The sequence below is a fragment of the Numenius arquata genome, chromosome 10 (genome assembly GCF_964106895.1).
Source record: "Numenius arquata chromosome 10, bNumArq3.hap1.1, whole genome shotgun sequence".
In the NCBI taxonomy this organism is placed as follows: Eukaryota; Metazoa; Chordata; class Aves; order Charadriiformes; family Scolopacidae; genus Numenius; species Numenius arquata.
The window spans coordinates 46,800,908-46,818,648 of record NC_133585.1 but is presented as its reverse complement, the minus strand read 5'-3'; the positions used below and the strand labels follow the sequence as shown (position 1 = coordinate 46,818,648).

The 17,741-nt window shown below is 40.1% G+C and overlaps 1 protein-coding gene across 1 annotated transcript in view; it reads left to right on the top strand.

Annotated features, from left to right (window-relative positions):
- PPAT (phosphoribosyl pyrophosphate amidotransferase) overlaps positions 1-15,604 on the top strand; it is a 48,512-nt gene extending 32,908 nt beyond the window's left edge. The window contains exons 2-11 of the mRNA XM_074154313.1: positions 1,229-1,295; positions 4,722-4,928; positions 6,322-6,434; positions 6,535-6,680; positions 7,915-7,987; positions 9,809-9,960; positions 11,190-11,317; positions 11,537-11,758; positions 12,805-12,925; positions 14,144-15,604. Of these exons, the coding sequence (XP_074010414.1) occupies positions 1,229-1,295; positions 4,722-4,928; positions 6,322-6,434; positions 6,535-6,680; positions 7,915-7,987; positions 9,809-9,960; positions 11,190-11,317; positions 11,537-11,758; positions 12,805-12,925; positions 14,144-14,319 (1,405 nt within the window). The 3' untranslated portion in view covers positions 14,320-15,604. The remainder of the gene's footprint in view (positions 1-1,228; positions 1,296-4,721; positions 4,929-6,321; positions 6,435-6,534; positions 6,681-7,914; positions 7,988-9,808; positions 9,961-11,189; positions 11,318-11,536; positions 11,759-12,804; positions 12,926-14,143) is intronic.
- The last annotated feature ends 2,137 nt before the right edge of the window (positions 15,605-17,741 follow it).

The following is a 17,741-nucleotide window of genomic DNA, read 5'->3' as shown; positions in this document are numbered from 1 at the left end:
AATTTTGCTTTACCTGCAACTGGGACTAGTGACCAATAAAGGGATTTTAGGAACTGGAGAAAATCTGTAATGGGCATGGTCAGTTGTAGATTAGTATCCGTTCTGCAAAATTTTTTTGTGCCTGATTTTATTGTTGCATATATAGAATAATTCCAGTGGCTTCAGTTGAGTTAAACCAGTCTAATCATCCTAGCATCTTCATCTAATATTCTAAAAATATTCTGTTTCCTTTGTCAAGAAAAACTTCTTTCCTTTTCGGTCATTATTATATATGAACGTGTATGGGAGCTCACCAAAGTCCCTATGAGTGTTCCAGGCACGGTGGGCATATGGCAACAGTTTTGGTAAAAGTATTATTCCAGGAAGCCTTTTAAAGGAAGATCAAGCAGCCCGCACTGTTACCCACAAAATTCCAGACTGAATTATAAATGCTGGGCAGCTGTGCAGTGTTGTGCCTGCCTCTGACCGGGCAGCGCCAGGGACCCAGCCCCTGTGCTGGGGAGAAAGGGAGCAGGCTCTCATTTCAGCTGATCCAGCTCTTCTGCTCAGCACAGCACAACTGCCAGCCTGAGGCTGATTTGCTGTAAGAGAAGTATTGCCATTTGCAGGGACGCTCTACACCAGGCGTGTTTTGCTTGACTTCAGAAGCTGTGATGTCCGATATTAGTTTTATGTGCTCAAACACTTTTATCAGAGGGTCCATATACCTTTTAGAGGTGCAAATGTTAGCTTGACTGCTCAAGTGCAAGAATGCAAAAGCTTCTGCATAGGTGATCCCTGGAAGAGACACTGCATTCCCTTAGGTAAAACCATCAGTTTCTTAACACCCTTCCCCAAACCAAAGCAGAAATAGAGTAGTGCTATAGAGCCTACTACTGCAGCCCAGACTATCACTGCAAAGTGGCTTTTCAGATTAAGCATCTGCTGTTATTTTATGCCCACACTGAAATAGGACTGCAGTAAGAGCCTGAGCCAGTGCTTATTAGTGGAAAGATTCCCAGTGAATTCAGTGGGCTTAGGCACAAACCTTATGTGACTGTTTTGAAATAAAGCATAACATGGGCAAGAAACCAGTTTTGATAACAAGCCTGTAAAATAAGACAACAAAGAAGCTTACATTAAAATTTCGTGTTGCAAAGAACAGATGAAAGCCCACCAATCCATTGTATGTTAAAGCATTTCATTCTAAGTGTTTCAGTGCTTCATGTTGGTTATATTTTGTCCACAGGGGCCAGGAGAGTGCTGGAATTGTGACAAGTGATGGGGAGTCATCCCAGGCATTCAAAGTGCACAAGGTAAAGTGTAAATGAATGTTTTGTAGATGCCTGAGATGCATGGAAGTTTGTTTCAGCTAGGAAACAGAATAATTAGAGGGAAAGTAACGTGTTTTGATGGACTGTTTTGGTTTTGTCAGTGATAGTATCTAATTCTGTTAGTTGCGCAATTTCTGTCTTAAGTGCACGTCTAAAACAAATATGCCAGCCTTATGCTGCTGGGTATGTTCTTGCACACAGTGGCAGACACACAGAAGTATCCAGATCAGGCTATTGATGTCACAAAAACTGCTTACCAAAGTCACCCCGCACCTAAGGTGTTAACTCGGAGCACCAATGCAACTTGAGATGAAAAGAAATACTACAAGCTATCACAAGCAAATGGATGACTAATTCTTGCCTTTGTGAGACTCAAGGAAGTGGCAGCTGCTTTACCCATAGGTAAAAATAAACAGAATAAAAGATTGAATGGAAGCCTGAGAAGGTCACACAGTCTTTCTCTGGCTGAGAGAATCCCAGGGGATGTTAAAAGACATAAAATGTCCATAGCCTTGAAAGTATTGTGCCAGGAGAATACCCATATGCTCAAGGGATATTTCAGCTCATTCTGAATTAAATAGTGATCAGAAAAAACAAAAATCATAAGCCTATTCCATCCTGGAAGAGCAGAGAAATAAAGAAAAGCATGAAGGAAGGAAATCAGGAGCTGCAGGAAATAAAGCTACATCAGCAAAATAACTATGGGGCAATTCTTGATGTGTGTTCTCTGACTGCAATCAGAAAGCAGTTTGTCTTCATGTTCAGAGGTCTCTGAAGAAGCTTAATTAAGTTGTTCAAATGAGTCCAGGAGTAAGAACTGCTTTGCTGCAGTATCATGTATATCTATGCATGACTGCTCAATGCCTCATGCAAAATCTTGTCTCATCAAGCATCATGTTTGTCACCTCTTCAGGCATTTCCCCCCTCCTATCTGTTACTTACAGCCTGATACACACAGACACACTTTTAAGTGCAGGTTTTCTCAACTTCACCGTATTATCTGTTCTTCATTCCTGCTCCTGCTTGAGTTTCAGCTTTCCTTAAGGTTTACAGGAACTCCAGTCTCCTTTAAAGTGGGCTGCTGTATATATCCCACAGTAAAAAGAGCTCCTCAGAATGAAATTCCAGCAGGTGATATCATAATTTGTAGTGTTTCCGTGTTACTGAGCTGCAATACTCAGCTGTCATGTTAAGAATTTAATTGACTGTCTCATCATATTGGCTTTGATATTTTAAGAGTTGCAGAGCATGTGATGGTTGCTTTCATCCTTGAAATATGTTTCTCAGCTACACCACTTTTAAAATGTGTAATCACCACCGTGTAATAAAGGGCCTGTGGAGTACAATTTATATGACTTGTTTAATCCTGAAATCGGTCCTAATGTAACAAACATGTGGGTCTGTTACGCTGGTGAAAATATATTTAGGACTCTGGTAAACTAGTCCATAAAAATTTCAGCAGCTAAGACGCTACTGCATTCATTTGGCCTCCAAACTCCCGTTGACTCTGCTTCACAGCAGAGACAACAGGATGGAAAAGGTGCCTGCTTCTCACTGCATGGATTTGCTATCCAATGCTTCCATGCAAACTCACCTTTGTCAACAGTTTTAAGGCAATACATATATTAGAGTACAAACTGGAGCACCTACGGCAGGGCTATTTGTTCCCTTCTGGTTGTTGCCAGCCTTTGGCCATGGATTAACAGCTCTTGACAAAGGCTATTAATCCTTTGTTTTTAACTCTCCCAGAAAGACTTGCCCAGATTTGTCTGTCAGAGCCTTTCAGCTAGATTTGTGTAACAAAACATTATTGTCATAACTTTATTAGCTAAGGATGTGGAAAAACTTAAATCTCTTGTATAGGCATAGCGATGACAGTAGGAGAACGACTTTAATTGTTTCACACTTGGATATGCAGAAAAATATGTTAAAGTAGCTATTCATCAAACCATTCTCATGTTCTGGCATGTACCAGCCCCTGCATAATACAGACATAAGATTGTCTTAATTGAGAACTTTTTATACTGGTGTAATTCACATTCGCTACCCCACACCAGTGCAGTCTCAATCAGAGCAATATTTCAAACTGCAATGAAAAGATTATGTACTTGTGTAACCAAATGGTTTAAAACAACATTGCTTATTTAAGCTATTGCAATGCTTAACGCAGCCACATCCATTAATGCTGGACCTGTGAACTGCCAGATCTCCTGTTAGGATAAAGTTGGCCGAAGTTAAATAAGAGTGCATGTTTGCATTTCTGTACGTATATGAGCACATGACATAGACTCTAGACCACGTTTATGTCATCTGTGAGACATTAAAGCAAATTTATACCAGTCTGACAGTTTGAGGCAGTAACTTTTTAACGTGATAGTAAGTATCCTAAAACCACATTGCCAGCACAGCCTCTTGATATTCTGACTGTGTAACGGTCACAGCAGAAAATACCCTAAAGCTGAGCTTTCTTGAAGCTTTCTGAGCTCTGAGAACAGTTCAACCAATTCCTGTCCTTCCTCTCCCACCCCACTCTCTTGTTGTTGTACTTACAGCACAGGTAACGAACCATTCACCGCTTCAGACCTCTCCCATGTATCTTCGAAGGTCCTGGAGGAGTGTTATCATGTGTCCTATCGTGTATATCACAATTACTACACGTGATAGGGAAACTGAGCATAGAGGGATGTAAATATTTTCCTTAGGCAGTAGCAGAAGCAGTGGTTTGTAGGAGGGCCTGGAATCCAGTCTTAATTTCTGCTCTCTGTGTAGTTTTTTCAGACTATTCTTGCTGCTAAATTGTCTCCATGCAGTGCTTGTTGCCAAAAGAAGCTCTTAAGAGCCAACTAAAAAGTTTTGGTGCATTTCTGCTTTAGATAGAAGGCAACTTGGCTATATGAAAGGTTTGTTTTAAGTAAACAATAAAAGCTCTGGAAAAAAGCTTTGCTTCTGACATTGGCAAGCATGACAGTAGAATCTAAAAAACTTTATCATGGACACAGTATAAAAGTAAATCCAAAACACTACTGACTTGTAAAAGGTATTCTTTACGTAGAATTTTCTTCTTGCAACTTTTTTCTACTTTGTCTATCTTCTGGCAGTCCTTTTTCTGGTGTTTTTAACCACAACAGTTTGGTAGTGTTTTTCAGATGTTTTTTTAGTTAAGGGATGGATTATTCCATGAACATCCTCAGCATAAAAATGCGTATTGATTTATTTAAAAACAGGAGTTATGGGATCTGATATATCACTGTGACACCTACTCAGCTTCTTTCTTTCCTATTTCTTTCAGGTTATTTGCCTTTCTCTTAAAGTTGCTTGCATTAATGCTGTACCAAAAATAAAGGAGAAATGAGGAAGTTGCTGGGAAAACAAAACCAAAGAGAACTTTTTTTTCTTTTTCTCCCAAAGGGAATGGGTCTTATAAATCATGTCTTCAACGCAGACAGCCTGAAGAAGCTGTACGTTTCAAACCTCGGGATTGGGCACACGAGGTACTCCACCTCAGGAATTTCTGAGCTGCAGAACTGCCAGCCTTTTGTTGTAGAGACTCTTCATGGGAAGATCGCTGTGGCGCACAACGGGGAGCTAACAAACGCTGTACGACTGAGGAGGAAGGTTCGTATCCCCTTGGGGCAGCCCTGGCATCGTTTCTTTATGAGTCTGAGGCAGCAATAAGCAATACGTTTGCTATGACTTTTCCTTAATATCAAACTATTTGGGGTAGTGAAAGAGCACCATAATCAAAATAGATCATTTGGGGGGAAAAAATCCTAGGGAGGGGAGACATTTGTAACTGTCACAAGGGATAATTCAGCAGTCCTCTAGACTGATGGTCACATTCCTATTGATCAAGTGAGAAAACCAACTCAGCCATTAAAAAAGGGAGGTTGGCTTGAAGCTCTGCTCCTTTGTGACACCTTTGCTCCTGATAGAAGCAGCAAATCATATGCTTAGAGTTAGGAGAGGCATAAGAAGGTGAGGTAATAGTAATATGAAATGTCTGGTTTGGAATATTGTCTTCATTTGTATTTCTGGCTTGCAAAATTAATCATGAGCACTGTCAGGACATCAACCAACAAATGCCAAATTTATAGTGTGTTTGGCTAGAAGGGTATGTTTTATGGAACCAAATTAAAATTTAGCAGAGGTTTCATTGTGAAATCTCTTCTATGATATGTTCCATCCAAAAGTGAGAGGACATACTCTTGCATTGAAGCGAGGCAAATGTATGGCATGCCCAAAGGAACCTGCCCCTCTTTAATCAGAGACACAAGTGTATGAATGGATGGGATAAAAAAACAGTGGTGACGAAATGTCCACAGAGAGTGGAGAATCAGAGTCACATGAGATGTAAAATGATTTCTAAAGATAAAAACTAGGAACTGTAATGCATACAGCATTGAATGAGTTGTAATAGTTGGCTAGATGTACTGCAGGTTCTCTTCTCCCTTAGAAGCATAAATACACCAAGACAGAACAATTTGACTGACCAGGTCTAACAAACTTTAAATTGTGGGATTTCAGGTTTTTAATCCCACTCTGCGTCCCTTCGCACCTCTTTTTTTCTTGTTGCGGCTTTATGTCCAAACCACCATTCTGCCTTGATATCTCTTTCTGTATCTGATGTAGGTAATTTCATATTTTCCCTTGTTTATTTTACCTCTCTTCCCAGAGCAAGCAGAAGCACGAAGCTGATTAAATGGCCCAAAAATTAATTTATGCCCTGAATATTGGTGCTATTAATTTTGGTTGGGTGTGGAGCAAAGGAATGAGATGCAAAGGGAGAAATGTAATACCAGGCATAGATGATTGTAGCAGCTTGTTTTACATATTTGGTTTGTTGGAAGAAATTTGACATTATTATGATCTCATCACCTGAAGCACTGATGGGTTTTAAAACATTTGTTCATTGCACAAAGGTGTTGTTCGATTAAAATCTGAGCAGTGTTATGTGGATTTATTTTTTTTATTTAATGTTGGTAACACTTTTTGTTTTGTGCCTTAAAAGCTTATGCGGCACGGTGTAGGACTGTCGACCAGTTCTGACAGTGAACTGATCACCCAGCTGCTGGCTTTCACACCTCCTCTAGAAAATGACGATACAGCCGACTGGGTAGCAAGGTGAGGAGTATGAGTTTTGGAATCACGAACAGCAATTTAATCTCAGCATGATATGCAGCTGTATTTGCACACGATTATGTTCACCTGTGTCTCATTTCAGAATAAAAAATTTAATGAATGAAACTCCAACTTCATATTCATTGCTCATTATGCATAAAGACATAATCTATGCAGTACGTGATCCGTATGGGAATCGCCCACTCTGCATTGGCCGCCTTATTCCAGTAGGGGACATGAATGGAAAAGGTAAACCATACATATACATTCATATACACGCAGACATATATATATGTACACATATAGTTTGTGCCTGAAATCACTGATATAACTAATTAAAGCTACACTTACTGAGGTGTAAGTAGGAATATGTGATGCAAAAGTCAGTTTTGAAAATTCAAAACAAAAAAAAATGTTGGTAAAGAAGAAATAATTTGTAGGAAGTCTCTAAACATCTTTTCTATTCCCAGCAAAGGGGAATCCTAGTCACCTGATGGAAGTGTCAGAATTAGGCAGCCCAACTGTAATAGAATATTCATGAAAATTGAATTAACATCTCATCACCTAAACAGGAAAGCAGGGATGAACAGAATCACAGGAGGGTTGAGGTTGGAAGGCACCTCTGGAAGTTGTCTGGTCTAAAGCCCTTGTTGAAGCAGGGCCACCTACAGCCAGTTGCTCAGGACTATGTGCAGTCCAGAAACAAGTCTGTTTTCTTCCTTTCTCCTGTAGTAAGGTGTCCGAGAAGTTCTGGATAACTGGCAATGTATTTCTAAATGCCAAGCACTCCCAGTCACACGTATGCAATCAATTTATGGGATTTTTTTTTTGTGTTCCTGTTTAGCCTGTAAATTGACATTTTCCATGAAGTGATAAAATAATTTGAAGGTGAAGTAGTAAATGCTTCCATATCTTCACAAAACTTGGTAATTTTAACCACAAGAAAAATTACTGACGTTTTTTTAAAGCACACAAACATTCCTACCCTATTTTACACAATTCAGTCTTTCCTGTGCCTGTCTCTGAAAACTCTCCCTATTGGAGTTCAGTCCAGCATCCATTGTAATCAAAAGGATCTATCAAGACATTTAGCATAGGAAAAGTAAGGAGTTTCTTGTATGAATAAAATAATTATGTATATCTAAAGTCACTGAACTAGAATTGGAAAAGTTTGAAATAGTGGATAGCAGGTAGTTGTCTGAATTGTCTCTCTTCATGATCTGGGAATATGATGCTGTTACTTCCACTTCTGCCTAGAACAGGTTTATGATGTTTGTGTTGTTTGTTTGAGTTTGGTTTTTTTTTAAATAATATTACAGAAACTTTGGAATGCTATACCTTTTAGTTAGAAATCACAACAGTCTTTAATTGTGCACTTGGCAAGCTAAACCATAGCAAGCCAAGATATCGCAGTGGAAGTGCAATTGGAGAGGGGGTAATGATAACAAGAATTGTGGAATCTAACTGAAATCTTTCATTTCAGGAAAAGATAACAGTGAAACAGAAGGATGGGTCGTCTCCTCTGAATCTTGTAGCTTTTTGTCTATCGGTGCAGAGTAAGTGCCCTGATTCTTACTTTATCTGAAAGCTCTCCTCAGGAAGTGATTAAACATTAAACCTCAAAATGCCAAATATCATAATCTATAACAACATAAAAGACATCAAGGATCAGTTTGTTAGAAGGTTTTTTTTACTAGTCCTGTTTTTTGCCAGTTTATTAATGTAAAAGAAGAATTATGTGTTCAGAAAGTAACAGAAAAGATGACTACTGTTGTAGAAGTAAATGGTTCTTACTTGGTTATCCATATAAGTTTTTAATTTTTAGCCTAGTTTGCAGCAGAATCATTGTATTACAAAATAATTCTTCAACTATGGAGAGGTTACATTGGCAGCTCGCAGGCTGGACTAACCTGAGCTGTAGCATATGCTGTCTGATGAGCCAGTCTCCTTGTTTGAAAAAAGTGACAGGCGCCTGAAACTGTTTCCATGCGTGCAAACACCCATCGGAGCCAAAACACGGGTGACATTCGTGTTACCGCTCTAGCTAAGATACTCTGAAAATAAAGGCATGATACTTTCTCTAGACAAAAAGCGAAGGGCAAGAGGCTCTTTGGGAGACCCCAAATTGATCTTTAGAAGTGTGGAGTGGAAGCAATAGTGAACTAGAACATAATTAAAGTAAGAAAGATTATGAGGAAGTATATTTAATTTCCTAATCAGACATTATAAAAATGTGCATTTGGGGACTAGACTAATAAGTGCAGTTGGATCCTCTTCATATAAAAAGCAGCGCAAAACTGCATTAAGAACACAACCACAGAATAAAAAGAAATGTAAAGCAAACCCAGGAAGCAACGTGACTCTAGTAGTCTTTTATGCCATTCTGCAGTGGTTTATTGTAGGCGTGGTGTTCTGAGTTCTTTTGCTGTGACTTCTACCCTATCTGTGTAGGATCTGTGTTAGCTATTGGTGACAGGGGCTTTCCTGAGACAATTTATTCTACATATGGGTAACTGTTTTCTGAAATTTCTTCAAAATCTCTGTTAAGAGAAGCTTACCATGCAGGACCATCAGCTGAAGCCTGTGGGTTTTTTTAAAAAGCAGTTTTGTCTATAAAGTTCTGCTGTAGCCAGTGCTGCTGCCTGCTGATGTTAGTGTATCACCAGCAAATATGCACAAATTGACTCAACTCTGATTTATATCTCCAGAATATTTCAATATTATGTGAAAGATTCAGATTGAAAGTGTTAGAATAGCCACCTGAGGACTCACTAAAGGATCTAGAAAAATGTTTAATAAGGTTAAACACTGTAACGTAATAAACCTAATACTATTCCATATTTCTTCAGATATGAGAATTGGAATGTATCTTTCCAGTCAGTTTTACTTCATTCAGAGGTAGCTGCCTGTCACCTCTAGACAGATATTTCTCTAGATACAGGCCTGTGGGGCAGGATTTCTTTGGCTACCATCTTTATTGTTGATTATGGTTTATATATTGCATTATAATGTTTATTAGCTTTCAAATAAAAGTTTCCTAGTATTGTTCTAAGACTAAATTATTAAAATATATTTAATCTCAATTAAGTCTGTACTAGACTGAGTACTGTACGTCTCACATATAGAAAGAATACCATAATTCTCTGGTCCTAAGTATTAATTTACTGCTTTTGGTTATTAATTCAGACTGATTTAGTAAGGCTCACTTTTCTTAGCATGTTGGTCTTAAAATACCCTAGGTCAAATCCTAAGATAGAAACAAACAGTTGTGTTAGGATGTTCAAAAGCATTTGTTCTGTGAGTTGAATCTTGTTTGTATTTTGAAGCTATCATCCAGGTTCAGGACATTTCTAAACGCCATGTATTTCTCTTTCAAGGTACTATCGTGAAGTCCTTCCTGGAGAGATTGTGAAAATATCCAGATATGATGTTCAGACACTGGATGTTGTTCCAAGACCTGAAGGAGATCCCTCAGCATTCTGCATCTTTGAATATGTTTATTTTGCAAGACCAGACAGTATTTTTGAAGGTAAGATGATAAAACGTACAAAGTCCCTCACCATCCCAGAAGATGTTATCCTGGAGAACGACAACTCTGGAAAGGATCTGGGATCACAGGAGGGTACCACGGAATGTGAGCTTGCAGAACAGGGCTGGGACAGAACAGGTTGGCACAGTTCTTGAGGAGATAATAGTCATCAGGAGGAGCATGAAACATCACCTTCCTGTTCCTGGCTGTGCAGATGGCCTCAGTCAGGCCCACCTAGTCCTATGGAGGGGATGCAAAGAGCCACAAACATGATTAAGGTAGAGGAAACAGCCCTTAGATGTGAGAGACTTAAGAAAGGAACTTTATTGGTTCTTGGACAACTTTTTAAAATTTAGACTTATAAAATAGGATCTGCAAAACAACTTTATCTTGGTGTTTTCTTTGCAAGAAAGGGTTATTTCAGGAAGATGCTTTTCATATAACATGTAAATCTATGCATTATCTAAGTACTTGGGGTTGGCAGTCTAATGTTTTTATGATTATTTCAGTAGAAGCCGTAAAAAGTTGTCTTAGTTACGAGATATTAGTCAGGACTGTCATATCTAATAAGCTCTTCTTTGCTTTCTCTGGACATGCCATCTGGATCCAATGGAGTTCCCTACTCTTATAAATCCAGTTTCATCCCACATCCCTTTTTTTCATGCTCTTCTTACCCTTCAGTGCCCTCACTTCTTACGTTCCTTAGTGCCGCCACTGTACCCTTTGCCATGCCTCAATACCTCCAGTTCTTTCCCATGTTGCAAATTTTTTAGGACCTTAAAAGCTTCCGAGGCCTCTTATCCCCTTATTAAATTTGGGGTGAATTTTGCCAACTGATTTGAAGTTAGTAACTGGGCAGAGGCAGAGAGCAGGATTGCACAAACTTTGCTGGAGAAACCAGCCTAAAAATAGAATATGCATGTTATGAACATGCAGGCATAATTTCTACTTCTCCTTTCCTCCTGTAAATAGATTTTGTAACATCCACAGGACCTTTAGTTACCAGATTAGGGCAAACTGGATTTTAATTCTCTGTGTAGTGATATGAATGTTAGAATATAACATTATGGAAGGAAATAAAAAATGACCGTATGTGAATGACTGCTTATTAGTTCTGGAGCTTTTCTTGCTGACTTGTAAGCCTGCAACTTGCCATGGAAATTTGTATGACAAACTGAGAGGAAATGTGAATTATGCACACCAGGAATAACACTTCTTGCTGTCCTTAGGTCAGATGGTGTATTCAGTCAGGAGAAGATGTGGGCAGCAGCTTGCCATCGAAGCACCAGTGGAAGCAGACCTGGTCAGCACTGTTCCAGAGTCTGCAACCCCAGCAGCTCTTGGTTATGCTCAAAAGGTATATGTTAACTTTCCTTTTTTTTTTTTTAATTTTTCCCAAGCATATTTACACATATCTCTTTTTCTAATGGAGTATAATGGTACGGGCCATTAGTTTTGTAAAGGCTTTTGGTTACTGTGAAGTCATACGAAGTCCTAAGGTTGCTTTAAAAAAACAGAAACTGAGAATAATCAGTTCTTTAGATATTAATTCTGTTTAACTGTTTCCTGTTTACAGTGCGGACTACCGTACGTTGAAGTACTCTGTAAAAATCGATACGTAGGAAGAACGTTTATCCAGCCAAATATGAGGTTACGGCAACTTGGTGTTGCAAAGAAGTTTGGCGTTCTGTCTGATAATTTTAAAGGCAAGCGAGTCGTTATCATTGATGATTCAATTGTGAGGGGCAATACCATTTCACCCATAATAAAACTACTGAGAGAATCAGGAGCCAAAGAGGTAAGTTAATTTCCAGTCAGCGCAATACAGATGTAAATAGAGGGCTGATGGGAGAGTAAAGCACAGGGGCTTGTCTTCATTTATACTATACGTTGTTGCCTTATTTACAAGTGGAAGTGTGCAAAAAAACCCAATAGCTAATGCATGTTTATTGTAAAGATAGGATAGGTTGAGAAGTTTCTTTTGTATGACTGTGATTTTTGGGTGATGAAGGGGAGAGGAACAGGTCTCTGTTTATAACGCAGTCCAGAAAGCCAACCGCATCCTGGGCTGCATCAAAAGCAGCGTGGCCAGTGGGGCAAGAGAGGGGCTTCCTCTCTGCTCTGCCCTGGTGAGACCCCACCTGCAGCGCTGCATCCAGCCCTGGAGCCCCCAACATAAGAAGGACATGGACCCATTGGAACAAGTCCAGAGGAGGCCAGGCCCTGAAGATGCTCAGAGGGATGGAGCACCTCTGCTGTGAGGACAGGCCGAGAGAGTTGGGGTGTTCAGCCTGGGGAAGAGAAGGCTCTGGGAAGATCTTATTGTGGCCTTCCAGTACTTACAGGCAGCTTAGAAGAAAGGTGGGAACAAACTTTTTAGCAGGGCCTGTTGCAATAGGACAAGAGTAGGCTAATGGTTTTAAACTAAAAGAGAGAAGATATAGACTAGATAGAAGGAAGAATTTTTTTACGCTGAGGGTGGTGAAACACTGGGCCAGGTTGCCCAGAGACATGGTAGATGCCCCATCCCTGGATGGGGCTCTTAGCAACTTGATCTAGTTGAAGATGTCCCTGCTCATTGCAGGGAGGTGGGACTAGATGGCCTCTACAGATTCCTTCCAACCCAAACTATTCTGTGATTCTATGAATAACACTAGGAAATACTGTAAAAATAAATTCTAAAAATCTGAAAAAACCTTTATCTTACTTTTAACCGTAATGACTTTTGTGTAGTGCTCTGGCCTGTTCTTCATTACTATTTTTCAGAGCTGGGACTTTGCTATTGTGTTGTGATATAATGATCTTCACCTTACAGCTGTCTGTTTTGAACCTGTTTTTATTCAGGTGCACATCCGTGTGGCTTCACCTCCCATAAGATTTCCTTGTTACATGGGAATAAACATTCCAACTAAAGAAGAACTCATTGCCAACAGACCTGAATTTCACGATCTTGCAAACTATATAGGTAAATGCTACTTTTTTCTTCTTCTTTTTTCTTTTTTTTTTTATTTTGGAGAGAGAGATTTTACCTGTAGGTATTTGATTGTCTACGTCAAAATAAAGGACGACACATCAAGGCAACAGTGGCAGAACTGACTAAGGTTAATACAGTACATTTCTGCATTGTGAGTACCCTACGATCAAACCAATTTAGTTACACACTTTTTTTTTAACACAGTGAATTGTATTTCTCCAAACAATAGAAGGCATTAGAATAATTGCATAATCGTAAGTGACAAATAAGGTGTGACAACACAGCTTTCCAATACTTAGAGCTGCTTCTGGGAAACTCTTTACAACAAGGAGCTACTGTTGGCAAAATATTCGGTGAAAATCCGTCCTATAACAAAAAGCTAATGTAGTTTCACTTTTATGAAATATTCATAAAAGTATGTCCAGATTTTTTAAACTACTGATTTTTCTATAAATTTAAATTTATGTAAATAATTTTAACTGCATTATATATTTGGCTTTCAAAGAAATGACATTTGAAACTAATCAAAGAATGTTAAGTACATTCTCAAACTTTTAGAACGAGTCACGTTTGCAGCAGAACAAAAGAGGAAGCGAGAGCTTATGTTGCTTGTGATAAATAATGTGCTCTTCATCTGGGTGACAGCAACACAAGTCACGTGAAGGCTCCAGAGTGTGGAGATCTACAGTTTATGTCCTATTGTGCTGCAAAAGATTTTAAAAAATAGTTTAAGAACACAGCTGTGGTTACAGTTAGAAAACTGTAAACTCGGCTTTCCTGTCTTAAATAATTTCACTAATGTTGCAATGAATTCTTTTCCCCAAAATTAGTACGATGGCATGTTGAAACATTTCAAGTTTCTAGGATATCTCATTTTTAAGTATTATTCACAAAGTAATGAGTGCAAACGATAGAAAACTAATGATATGAAAAAACTTTCAAACTTTCCTACTGCTAGAACATTTGTACGAACTGCATACTTAATTATTTTTTAACATGATGGTTGTCACCCCCCACCAAGTCCCAGTGAGGGTTTGTGGTCTGAGCTGGGCAGGTTGGGAAGCACCAGCCACACACACGGCTGCTTCCAGACACCGACTGCTGGGTCACTCTGGGAAACCACAGGGAGTTTTGGGAGTCTTAATGCACACTCTGAATTTTATTTCTATTTTTGCCATATAGGTGACATATATTATTTATTTCCTCTAGGAGCAGACAGTGTTGTGTATCTCTCCGTGGAAGGGCTGGTGTCGTCCGTGCAAGAAAGCATCAAAGCGAGACAAGAGAACGAGAACAGCTTTAAAAGCCAGAAATCGCGCCTTGGGAAGATCGGTCACTGCACAGCGTGTCTCACGGGGGAGTATCCCGTAGAGCTGGAGTGGTGAACGTTCGGTGGATGGACTTCAGTTCATCTGTTGTTGAATGTACCTTTTTCCAAGATGCCAATAGCCTTCTTACATTTAAATAATGCAGAAAGCTTATTACAGCCAACTAATTACTGTTACTAAAATACATCTTTACAGTAAAGACTTGCAGAAAGTCCAACGTGCTGATGAAAACAATGTAAGCAGATTAAAATACAAAATCGTATCATTTTGATGCACAGTTATGCCTTCTATTTTTGCAGAAAACATTATAAAAACCAAAGTTTTTTTAAATTCTGTAGCAGTCCCAGAGGTTTTTGTTTTGGTCTTGCCCCAAAAGATATCCCTGTTAGACTTGTTCACAAATCACGAGTCGTGTGGTGTAATTTCAAATTATCAGTCTCAATGCAAAAGTATGTGAAGTTTGCTTTTCTCCTTAGGAAAAATAGCAGATTCTGAAAAATCAAATTGCTTCCTCAGCAGTTCTTGCTTAGGCTTTTTAAGAATAGAAGTACCTAACTTTTGCATATATATATATATATATAGCTACACAGTTTTTATTAATCAAGCCCTTTGTAACGGATTGTATGAACATGATGTCTAGCATATAATTTTAAAAAATGAAGACTCAGGGAAATGCTCTGCCAAAAGCTCTCTAGTTTTATAACTTTAAAATTCTTTTTTTTGACGTCCAGTGTAGTTACATTATCTGCGTGTGCTTTTATCAGTTGCCAATAGGATGTGGAAGGAGAAAAAAATACTTGGCACTGCCATTTTTATTCTGTTTTACACTTTGTTTTCTCTAGGATAAGTCCTGACAATTTCTGAATTCTGAGCGAATGCTCAGTGTGCTTTTCATACCCCAACATCCGAAGTAAACTGAAAAATAAAGTCACTTTTCATTTTTAACAGTAAAAACAATATATCGACAACTCATATGTATATGAGTTGTTTTGGGCATAGTTTTATTTTGCTACCTTACTGCTGTTATAATAAATGGAATGTTAAAAAAAGAGTTCTGAAGAACCATTAGATATTGAATAGACTGTAGTTTTTAATTGGTCACAGTTACACCACGTGTACTAATATACAGGAAGATCACCTGGACAACGAACCACTAGCTGAAAATGGAAAAGCACCTTTTGAAAACTATTGCAAATTTACGCACAATTGTAAAAACATTTTGTATACCTCAGTTTTGTCACTGAATACCAGCAACTTAATTTTAGATTTTCTATTTAATATTGTGTATTTTGGCCTTATAATTGTTTGTAACACTGTTAAAAGAAAAAAAGCAGCAAAGTCTAAGAGCTTCTTCCTTCCTCATCATCTTTCACATACTTGAGAATTACAGCACTGGTGATTAAATTCAAAAGTGAGCTTTCTTAATGTGGGATTTGTAGCAATTGTACCTGATAGACAATCGCAGAACAGTAGTCTCAATGCAAGAAAGTACGTAAATACATTTAATGAAGTCCAGACTGCGCCTCGTGCAGTGGAATCACAAACTACTTGCAGTTAAGCCTACGGGAGAATCTAGATTGTCGGGAGAATCTAGATTGTCGCGAGCATTGGGCTCACTGTGTGTTTTTCACCAAAGCCCAGATCTGCATATTGGGAAATGCATGTGGATCTCTTTTGTCTAATTAGCAAGTTTGTTTGGTTTTTAACGGAACCATAACAGTTCATCTGGACAGTAAACTGAGCAAAAAAAGAAGAGGTTCCAGATTAACCAGGGAGGAGTGTGAGAAAACAGAAACACTGTCATTAATGTTTTTCACCTTTCTTGTTTCCTGCCCTCAAAAAAGCAGTCATTTTTAAAAGAAGGGGTAAGTTGAGCTCTTAGGTTATAGTTACGTGTGAGGAGCCCTTTCTACTTGAGATAAAAACTTAGGTGCACAGTTTTAACTAGGTTGCAAGCAGAAGTCTATCGATTTATCTGAAATTGTCTATAGAACAGACTGTAAATGAAACCTGTGCAAATACTCTTTTAACCTGCTTTCAACAGAACCGCTGTTTTTGAAGTCTGGTAATAATCGCCTAAATATGATTTGAGCATTAGGTGGCATAATTCTGATTTCAATAAAATTGAGTCCTCATGCCTTTTTTTCCTTCCATGTTACGCATGTGAAATTACAAGGCGTGCTACTGTAAGCCCTGTAATTTTTAGATACACTACATGCCTAATCTTTAGTATGTATTTTTCAAAAACTTAAGGGGAGATACTTTTCAAGTGTCCCTTTATTCTCCAACAGCTGGATTTATGCTTCAGGTTACCAGGCCTTTTTTTTTTATCACATACAGCGCACAAACACATGTAATGAGTATGTTGAGGGAAGGAACTCTGGTTTTAGGTGTCGCTAGTTGAGTAATTTTAACGTTTTACTGTGAAACTGTTTCTGCTGTATTACCGATTTGCAACTGTGCCAAATTACCCTTTACAGAATGTGATGAAGCAGTAGAAAGCTAATGTCTAACTTCACCCACGCGCTATATTAAAAATGGGTAAGAACCCGTCTCCTCTTTCTCTCTCCCTTCACCGCGCTGGCCGGCAGCAGCCATCCATCCAACGTTCCTTTTAATAAAGTCACCTCCAAAGTGTCTCGAAGCTGAGGGAAATCATTCCGTGTCTTACGTTAAATCCTCCTCCCCCGCAGGCGGCCCGTACCGCCTTACCGGCTCCCCCTCCCCTCACCCTCAGCCACGGCCCCAGCCACCTCCCGGGGCAGAAGGGACGGGGACAGAGACGGGTAACCTGAGCGCGTCGGAGGGACTCTGCCCTTCACCCCGACCCCCTGCACTTGTTTTAGCCGCCTTCTGTCCCAAGAACCACTGCCGGGGAGGGCTCCGGTGCACCCTCCCTCCCCTCACCCTCAAGGAAAATGGCACCGTCCCACACACGCCACCGGGCGCAGCTTGTGGATGCCCAAAGAGCGCGACGGCCGCCGGCCAATGAGAGCGGGTATTACTGCAGAGTCGGGCAGGGCGGACGCCGTCCCGCCAATCGGAAGCGCTGACCTTCCGTTGCTAGGTGGCGGCAGAGGGAAGGAGGGCGCCGGGAGGTGCTGCCTCAGGTAGGGGTTCGCGCCGCGCCGCCGTCTGCGTCCGGGAGCGGCCGGGCCGTGTCTGGAAGCGGGGGCGGCGGGGGGCTTAGAGCGGCGGGGGGCGGAGGAGTCTGCCTCCCCTCGCTCGGGACCGCAGCCGAGGCCCGACCCTCGCCTAATCCCGGAGGCCTCCGGTCCGCGGCTCGGTCAGCTGTGACTGGAGCTTGGTCATGCGGTTCGGGCACAAACGGGAACACGGGAAATTCCATTTCCACATGAGGGAAAATCTCTTTACTTCGAGGGTGCCAGAGCCCTGAACAGGCTGCCCAGAGAGGGTGCGGGGTCTCCTTCTCTGGAGATATCCAAACCCCGCCTGGGCGCGTTCCTGTCCAGCCTGCT